The 10,650-nt window shown below is 39.6% G+C and overlaps 1 protein-coding gene across 1 annotated transcript; it reads right to left on the bottom strand.

Annotated features, from left to right (window-relative positions):
- Positions 1 to 4,122: 4,122 nt before the first annotated feature.
- On the bottom strand, positions 4,123 to 5,154 carry LOC136854447 (uncharacterized). Its single transcript, XM_067130739.1, has one exon. The coding sequence runs from the start codon at positions 5,152 to 5,154 to the stop codon at positions 4,123 to 4,125; it is 1,032 nt and encodes a 343-aa protein (XP_066986840.1).
- Between the last annotated feature and the right edge of the window lie 5,496 nt (positions 5,155 to 10,650).

Below are 10,650 nucleotides of genomic sequence, written 5' to 3'. Positions count from 1 at the left end.
CTGACACCCTCTTTTGGATAGAGGTGCCAAGGTCCTCGTAAGATAGAGGGGTGGCACTGTGCCAGGTTGGCACGAGTGCCAAAGGAGCTCCCAGCTCTCTTTGGGCAATCTGGGGCCATCTACGCCTATGATTTTCTTCTGTGGACCTGTTTTAGGTTGATGGTTTTCCTTGGTAGGGGAACTGGTCGAATCAAGTCCGAGGACAAGTTAGTGCCACCCGGGTAGGCTTCTTTGATGGCCGGAGCAGGGGCATTCTTTACAAGCTTTACCCCAAGTTGTTACAGTTGCTTGAGTTCATCGGCCAGTTGAGGTGTGGCAGAATCCTTACCCACAATCGTGTCTATGGAGGACTGGGAAAGGGAAGAAGATGTTCTGGAGGGTGCGGGAGGCTTGCAGGTTGCAATGACCAGCCCAGGCACGGGTTGTGAGGCCACACCTTTGAGGTCAGAAGAATCCATCTCTCTACCGGCACTGGTAGCGGAGCCAAGCCGGGCGAAGAGAGGGGGTCAGAAGTGGGATCTCTCGAATGGAGATCTGGGGTGTGCTCTGGCACTGGCACTAAGGCGGGGCCAGGAACTGGTATAGGATTTGGAAATTGCTTGCTGTTCGGGACGGATGGAGCTTGGCACTGCTCAGTGCACTCAAGTGGCATTTCTCGCTATAATGTGGTTTGGATTATACAATAAGCTGTAGGTCCCGTTGCTAGGTAACCAATTGGTTCTTAACCACGTAAAATAAGTCTAATCCTTTTGGCCAGCCCTAGGAGAGCTGTTAATCAGCTCAGTGGTCTGGTTAAACTAAGGTATACTTGGCACTGGCAGAGACTGAGAGTCAATTTTGGGATCTCCAGGAGGGAGATCTATTGGGTGCCTTGGCACTGGCACTGGGTCAGGGCCTGGCACAGGACTGGGCTTTGAAATCTGTGGAAGGAGGTGGCCACTGCACAGAGTACTCAGGTGGCACTGGCAGTGGAATGAATGGAGGCTCTTGAGAATTACTCATGCCTAATGAAAAATTTGAGGGGCTTGGAAACCCAGATTGTTGTATTTTTGATGGAGACTGTAAATCTTGTCCCAGGAGGAGGTCATAACCTCCACAAATGTAGCTTGCTATGGCAAGGTTGCAGAATTTGGATTTATGAGGTCTCGTAACTCTCAACTGAACAGTAGGAAGTATCATTTTAAACTGATTGAAACCCTCAGTTGTGTCGAGTTTACATCTGTTAAAGTTAGCTCCATTGGGAACCTTGTCCTTCCTTATGAGGGAAATTTCATCAAATGCCTTGACCTGGCATGTGGGGTAGCTACCTCGAGGAGGTGCCACATATATGGGACCTCTGCCTGGAGGGCCCAGAGACATAGAATTTGTAACTGGCAAAGCAATGGCAGTTGTACTTGGTTTATTAGGGCATTTTGCCCATTGGGCAGAGTGCCCATAAACTTTGCAAGCAGGGCAATAGCTCCTGCTATAATCTTTACTTGGCACTGCCCCATTGGAGGGAGCAGGACCTTTTCTTTTCGCCCAAGAGCCAGATGGGGCTCATTGGGGCATTGTCCCATTTGAGGACTTAGAAGGATTTTCTGGCTGAGCCTCAGACTTGGAACGGCATTGTTCAGTGGTGTGCCCTATTCTCTTCCAATATCCACACATTGGTTTCTTTGGGGCCCATGTTTGAGAGGGTGCTAAGAGTTGGATGAGGCAGGCGAAGAGGGATATAATTTCCTTCCATGGAAACTATGATGAGGATGATTGGTGTCCCAGGTGTCAGCCAAGCGACAGCACTCAACCACTGTCTTAGGCGCCTTGTCACATAGATGGGTGGCGAGAGCTGGCGGGGCATAAAATAAGAAGTCCTTGAGTTGGAAGAATTCGAGGATGTCCTCCACACTAGTGGCTCTGAGAGACTCTAGTCATCGTTTTAAGGCCTGGGTCTTTTTGAAGATCCACTCGGACCAGGTTTGGCCTGATTCTTTGGGCATATTTCTCCACCTTTTCCTCCAACTGTCAGGAATTATTTCAAAAGCTTTTATAATGGCTTAGCAGACAAGGGCAAGATTTCCTTGATCCTCAGGAGGGAGAGTGTTATATCCCAATTGTACTTGGTGGAATAATCAGAGATAATACCGATGTCCTTAAACCTTCTTTATTTGTCCTCAACCGAAGCTACAGTAATCCTGTTAATCCAATAGCTATATACAGACTGGTGAGATAAGTATTTACGTAGCCAGAGGTAAATGTTAACTGCTCTTTGGTAAATGATCACCAACCCAATATAACAACATATTTATAAAACTGCTGTACTTTAAACAAGCACTTTGTTATATTACTAATAACAACCAGTTATACTCTCTTGCTCTATCATAAATAAATATAAATGTAAGGTATATCATATTTCCGGGGGGACTTTTTTTTTTAAAAATCATACACTGGAAAAAAAATCAATAGTTTTTAACAAATACTCTTGTATCAGATAACATAGGTATGTATTTACATTCTATCCAAAATCTGAATAGTGCTCTATTAAAAAAAAAAAAAAAAAAAAAAAAAATTTTTTCCTCTATATAAAAACTTACTAAAGAGTATTACAAATTAATATTCAAAAGCAAAGTCTGGTACTCAAACAGGCATAACATAAGATACTTCACAAAGACATGTTATGACATTATTACATAATTTTGTACTGCACCAGACATCAGGCAAAACCAATTCTGAATAGCTAATGCAGGTATGATCTAAGCAGTAAAAGTGTCACTACTTCTTTCCCTGCTTTTTCAGTCTTGTTAATTAACATGATCTCTCCATCTTTGTATTTCACAAGATTATCCTCGTTACTTGCAAACTTAAATTTATTTTCTTGCATTATTATTTCAAGATCTTCATTCCATTTGCATTCTTTTGTTAGAACATCTGCAATCATGTCTTTCTCTCCATCCAGCCAACTGTAAGACTCAATACAGCCCTCAGTCAACATGTCCTTCATCTCCTGTATGCTGTTCCTGAGAAGCCTTTCCTGATATCTTCCACTTTCTCAAGACTCCTCATATAATCATCCATTGAGATTGTTATTCCAGTTTCTGTTTTGATGATATCTATCCCTGTGAACCGAAATTTATTCTTTTCTATCTTTGAAACTTGTAATTTTTCTTTACACAAGTCTGTTACTTTCTTTACAAATCCTTTTGTACCAGCTATCGAAAAATCATCTACATGAGTAAGTATCATACCAATCAGATTTCCTTCACTCTGCTGATAGTAGTATGCCTCATCTCCACTCACGGTCTTCAGACCTTCTTCCTTGAAAATCTGCTGAACTTTCAGCCAAAATTTTCTACTGGCATCATCCAATCCATATAATGGTTTTCTGAGTTTCCAAATAATGTTTTCTTTTTTTTAAATCCTTTGGAGGTTCTACAAATACATTCCTGTTAAGTATGTTTGACTGTAAAAATGCTGCTTTGATGTCAATAGACTGAAGCTCAAAATTCTCATTTGCAGCCAAGGACAAGAAGACTTTCATGCTTTCACGCATAGCTGTTGGTGAATCAGCTTGGGGTTTTTCTTTTCATGAAATCCCTTGGCGACAATTCTCCTTTGTAATCAGTTTTTGTCCGTCATGCTTCTCCTTTTCGTGATCACCCATCTGCTGCCTATCTTTTCTTGCTATACATCTTCCACTTCTTCAAAAGTGTCAAAATGTAACACATTTTTATATTCTTTCTTCTTTGCTGCTAACACTTCTGGCATCTTGTGATATTTAACAGGTAATTCCACTACATAACTTGTTATTTCCTCACAAAAGCACTCGGTTTTTTCTGAAGTCAACCAGAATGCTCCAATGAAATCCTTCTCAGTCTCCTCATTATTATCTTGAGATCTTGTCTTCATTCTTAGATTACTGGCTGGAGGATCCACTGATATTTTCTCTTCTCCTGCCATTTTTGGAGTAGAATCCACTGCTTTTGCTTCGTTGTTTACTTCTCTTGAAATTTCCGAAGGAATATTTCTTTGAGAGCAAAGTTGTACTTTGCAACTGGCTACTTAATTTAAATCGCCATTCGCCCAAATGTAAACATCTCTTCCTCTGTGTGTGAAAACCTTTACTGGACCACACCAGGCTTTTTTTCATTTTATCTTGGTAAAATACCATATCCCCCCTTTGTAAATGATGTTATTAAATTTATTGTTTAGCTGTTGTGAAGCCCTTTTCAGCTTTGAAGAATATTCAGCTTCCCTGAATTGCTTAGTGATCATGTGATGTCTCTCGATCATTAACTTCACATTCTCACTGTCAAACATCGACTCAGTGGCGACATTTCCTGTAGAAATTCCAGGTATTGTTACAGCCTTTCCTGTCACCAACTGCATAGGGTTATATCCTAAAATACTGGTGTTTGTATTATGAGTCCAAGCAGCCATCTCTACAGCCTTCTTTAAATCAATTTTCTTAACTGCCTCTCGAATTTTCTTCACCGTCATATCTGCAGAATAATGGTTACGTTCGTTTATTCCATTGCTCCAGGGTGAGTAATTTGGACCAAATTTTACTTCAAAACCTAGTTTTGAAGCAAACTCTTTAACTTCGTGGTTCTTAAACTCTGGTCCGTTATCTGTCCAGTATCCTTGAGAAGGGAACCCAAACCTCCAGTTCCATGCTGTGTTGAGAGATTCAACCACTGACTCGGCGGTTTTATCCTTCAAAACAGCTCCTTGAATAAATCTGGTGAAGGAACAGGTCATCCATAATACATAAGTCTCTCCATATTGTTTTAAATCCATGGTTACAATCTGATTAAAATCAGAAACTATTGGTAATGCAACTTTAGGAGTGCCCTGGGATCTCTTGCATTTTTTACATATATTGCAGTATTCACACACTTCTTTTATTGTTTCTCGCATTTTCTCATTAAGTTTTCCTGCATTCCTATATGCATGAAGTAGTTGATTTTCATTCTTGTGGTTGGTTACTTCATGAATCTTCTTCACCTTCTCATAACTCTCTACATCTACTTCCTTCTTCAAGTAAAATACAGTGGCGTCTGTAGTCCAAAATGCTCTATCCTCATACAGCTGAAGAACCATATGACCACCTGCAGTATACATACATTCGAACTCACGGGTTGTGTCGACGTTGATTGTCACTTTATCTCTATGCATGCTTAGATCCATTTTCCATTTCTTCATAGTATTTCTACCACACAACAATGGCACATTTTCAGCATCCAGCACAAAAGCTTCAAGCAAAATCCTTCTGAAAGTATCAGATTTTTCAGATTCCTTTATTGTTATTGGTATTTCTGTTACAGGGAACAGATCAACACTTGTTTTAGAAGTGTACGTAGCATGATCTTAGCGATCTCTTCAGGAAAAAGACGTAAAAGGTTCAACCCATGATCACACTCGCATTTTTCCCCCCTCTCTCTCTCTCTCTCTCTCTCTCTCTCTCTCTCTCTCTCTCTCTCTCAGCCCGAATCCCTCTCTCTCTCTCTCTCTCTCATCGTTTATCGAAGCTCATCCACCCGACCTCTCTCATTCTCTCGAAGCAATTAAATGGACTATTTAAAGAAACACAATCGTTCCTACCAAAAATAGGTTTATTATTCAAATAACCCAACAAGAAATGAATAAAACAAAGCAAAGATTAAAATGCATAATAAATGAATTATCGAGTCAGATAACTAAACTCTAAACTGCAAAACACTTCTGATTAAAGAAGTCTCATTATGGCTAATGCCTGGAAATACCCAAAATCACACATACTCCCAAATCAATAACTAAAAGTCATGTCCAAAAAAAAACAGTCTACCACAAGCCCACAGACATCTGTCGAAAGAATTAAACATGATAGAAAACTCCCAAAAATATATGAAATACAAAACACAATAATGGAAAGTGTAAAATGCATAGCCAAGATATGGCAAACGTAACACAACAAAATAATAATATAAAAGAGGTATGAATATTCATATTAAATTTCCCACACCAGTTCAAAAGTTCATAATGATTAGAAAGTCATGGTAAAAATCACAAGTTCAATTTTCTCCCATAAAAACAGAGATTTGAGACTCTACCTTATCTGCCAATTTTCAAAGCCTGGAACCACTCCAAAGCTATGACTGGACAACTGCAGTTCTATCACGTTAATGAACGATCAAACTCACTTTTAGGGCAGATTTTGGCATAATCTAGCTCAAAGTAACGCACGTACTCACGAATATACATAACACTTGGAAGATCACCTGACCTCCAACATTGCTGAGCTTCTCGCGCAGAGAGCTGAGGAATCAAACTATTAGCTGAATACAAAGATTTTACATCAAATCTCTCGCCCTAGTTCACTCTCGCTCCAAAAATTCTTTCATCACACCATGTATCTTATAAGATTGTAGCGGCCATATTTTCTGAAATAGTGCTCGGCCACCACATAAGAGCGTCTCGCTCTCCTTAACGGCAAACTAAAACAAAAGCATATGTATAAAACATAACAGATAGGGCTATGCTCAATTAGCAATGTCTACTGCACTGCAGCTTTAAGGACTGCTCTCATGACGCACTTCCAAAGTCACTGGGGTTGTGTTCTTAGAGCCTTTACATGTAATCTTACAAACACGAATAAGCTTTACTACTCCCACAACAAGAATTATCAGTAAAATAGCTATTAAGACAATTAAAATTGTCGGCATAATATATTCCTGATACTCGAACATCACGGGATCGTCAATGTCTTCCAATGATGGAACAGTCATTGGCACCTTGGTTGTAGGTACCGCCACTACCAAATGCTCGTTATGCGTATGACGCATAATTATCTTCTCGGAACTGTTGAATATAGCACGGCTAAGTACGAGAAAGTCCGTAGACAGGATTCTGCAGGATGAGTCGAACAGCTTGGATCCTCGAAGAACGAACGATGTCGATTTGTTGTTCTGGCACATCATTGTAACTGCACACTCCTTGCAAAACACGGCAGTAAGGGTACTGGTGGACTCAATGTGGTAATCTCGCAGGAACTGTCTAAAGTCACATTCTGTTGGAGTCTGTCCATGAACTAATGATAATTCACAACCACCCACAGACACAACTCGCAACTGGAAAATACTACTGTCACACACATACTTCTCTCTAACTAAAGTACAACTTGTCTTACAATCAACTCCCGAACCTTGATATTGATCTCCCAAAATGAACATGGTCTCTAATCTATCCCATGTCACTACTGAGTCTCCCAAAAGCACTCGAAAAAGGTCTAATGACAAAAAGGTTTCATGTTACTGAACCAAACAAAACTACTAACGCAAAAGTCAAACACTCACAATGTGAACTAATTCCAAGTGTGTATCCGGAATAATCACAGTCAACTCACTACTAAGCACACAACAACTCTACGGAACTCACTCATAAAAAAAAATTCTATCCAAACACTAAAAGGTATCATATCTCGTAAAAGACATGAAAGTTCTACTCCGGTTAGCAAATATTTCGCAACACCTGACTAATTCTAAACAAAATAGCAATTGACGTAATGGCAATCGCTCCCATGATCTTAACAACTACAATTACTCACAATACAGCTCCCTTCATTTAAAAAAAAAGAAACTGAAAGAAAAAAATCCAAATACTCAAATACGATCTCCCAACCCGAAAAAAGATCAGACTTGTTCGGTCCGATATACTAAGTACCTCCCCCACAAAAAAAAAAAAAAAAAATCTAAACAACACACATATTGCGTCAGATGATAAAACACATCATAACACAATAACACAATAATACACTAACACACGGGTCAAATCTCATATGAAATTAGCCCATGTCTCAATTCCTAAAATCATTCGAAAACAAATGATTAAGAACTTCAACATCTAGAATGAACAAGAGACAAAAAAATAAAAAATAAATAAATATCATATATATACAAATATCAACCCATTTATCCCTCTAACTATATACAAATGTTCCATTACATCCCATACTTTCTTCAACTTCGAAATATGGGTCAATTTCGTCACACCGGTATTTACATCTTTTACTACAAATCTATTCCCTCTTTTGATCTCTACAATCTCAAAAGGTCCGTGGAACTTCGGACTTAATTTATAATTCAGATCATTCCGAACATTCACTTTAACAAACACTCCATCACCCACCGAAAAAGCTACTCCCCTCGATTTCGTGTTACTTCTCTCTACCATTGCACGCGAACTAAGTTCAAGTTCTTTACTGATACGTGCAAATCTTTCTCTCGCTGTATTTATCAATGAAGTGACCGTAACATCACCCTGAACTCGCTCTGGTAACAAATCAAAAGGTCCTTTCAACTTGTACCCATACAAAACTTCTGCTGGAGATATCTTAATTATGTCATTCATCATAGAATTGATACTATATCGCACTTCATCCAACGATCTGTCCCAATGTGTATCGGAACCACCGACCGTCATACGCAAAGCTTCGATTACTTTCCGATTGGCCCTCTCACATAACCCATTTGCTTCAGGTCTATACGGGATTATAGATACTTTCTTTATTCCCAGTAAATTAGCAAGACCGTCTAAAGTCTTATTAATAAACTCCCTACCATTGTCTGTGATCAGACATTCAGGAACACCATATCGACAAATTATCCCCTTAAAGAACGCTATAGCAACTTCCTCAGCTGATTTGTACTTCAGTGGGAAAATCTCAACAAAACGAGTTAACTCGTCAACAACTACTAATAAATCTCTATAACCATAAAGCGGACTCTGAGAAGTTACCCAGAATATCCATATGCACTCTCTGAAACGGCCTATGTGGTATGGGATATGAACCCAAACGACACGACACTGTCGTCGTCGCTGGCTTATTCGCATTGCAAATAGCGCACTTCTTCACAAAGGCTTCTACTGCGGAAAACATATTTTCCAAAAGAACTTTGACCTGACGTTTTCATACGTCTTGTCCACACCTAAATGAGGAGAACCAAATTTACAATGTACAATGTCTAGAACTTGTGGTACTAGACTCTCTGGCACGATGATTTGTGTAATTTCACCCATGCTTCGAGTACTTCGCAAGTTATACTTAACTTTCCTCACCAATAAATTATTCTCCAACTCTAGACCAGAAAAGGCAACTTATACCCTTTCTTCGGTGAAACTCCCTAAGAAATGCCTTAGCATCTGACAACAATTTATCTTCATCTTGCTTTTGTTCGAGCAAGCCTATGTCCCAAGTGACATTTTCACCCGTAATATAACACACGGCGTTACTCTCACTATCACGAACAACAATCTCTCCCGAGACTGCCGACTCACTATTTCTCCCAAGTATGCACTGTAGACACGTGTATGTCCTCTACATGCGATATCTCAGAACTACTAATATCAGAGACATTAGACACCAAATATTTACTCTCTTCTCCCACACAGGATTCGTCTTGTACTCCCTCATCCTCGATCGGAAAATATCTGCTCAATGCATCTGCAACTACATTATGCTTACCTTCAATGTATTTGAGGTTTGCATCAAAATCTCTCAATGTTAGGAACCAACGTGCTCTCTTGGGCGACAAATTTGGCTTATTAAAACCTCTAACAACGGTTGATGATCTGTAAAAATCTCAACTTTATTTCCCAACAACAACATCTTAAAATGAACAAGGCTAGAGACGACTGCGAAAGCCTCCTTGTCCACAACTGACATCAGCCTTTCGTTACTACCACGCGTTTTGAACTTTCTGCTATAAAAGCAATTGGGTGTAATTTCCCCTCAAATTTCTGCATCAAACACGCACCTATACCTTCCTGATTCGCGTCAGTCACTAAGGTGAACGGTTGACTAAAATCTGAAACTTCAAAACTGGTGGGTTCACCAAAGCGTTCTTAAGCTTCTCAAAAGCTAATTGTTGACTATCACCCCAAACAAACTTAACGTCTTCTCGTAACAAATCTGTCAATGGAGACGCTATTGTAGAAAAATTCCGCACAAAACGGCGAAAGAAACCCGACATACCTAGGAACGAACGAATCTGTTTCCTGGTTTTGGGAACTGGAAAATTCACAATGGCTTTAACTTTCTCATCATTCGCTCTGACTCCCTCTTTAGAGATAACATGTCCTAGATAGACAATTTCTCTCTTCAGAAACTCACATTTAGCTAATTTGACTTTTAATCCAGCGAACCTTAACCGCTTGAGGACTTCTTTTAACACCTTTAGATGTTCTTCAATTGTATCTGTGCATATGAGAATGTCATCCATGTACACAAACACCGACTTTCCTAATAAACCGTGAAGTACTGTGTTAACCAGTCTAGTAAATGTTATTGGGGACCCTTGTAATCCAAAATGCATCCTATTAAACTTGTAATGTCCCTTTGGTACCGAAAATACTGTATATTTACGGCTACTCTCACAAAGGGGAACCTGTAAAAACCCTTGCATAAGATCTATAGATGAATATATATTCTTGCCACCGATCTCAACAAACAAATCAGGCAAACAAGCTACAGGATATCTATCTGGGCATGTTTTTTCATTCAATTTACGAAAATCTACACAAACTCTGATACTACCGTCTTTCTTAGGAACTGCAAGCAAAGGAAAATTAAACGGAGAATTGGACGACCTAATAATGCCTTCCAACTCCCACCTCTGAACTTCTTTTTCTACTTCT

The sequence above is a fragment of the Macrobrachium rosenbergii genome, chromosome 29 (genome assembly GCF_040412425.1).
Source record: "Macrobrachium rosenbergii isolate ZJJX-2024 chromosome 29, ASM4041242v1, whole genome shotgun sequence".
NCBI lineage: Eukaryota > Metazoa > Arthropoda > Malacostraca > Decapoda > Palaemonidae > Macrobrachium > Macrobrachium rosenbergii.
Note: the sequence above shows the minus strand (reverse complement) of the source record. Positions and strands in the feature narration are given on the sequence as shown.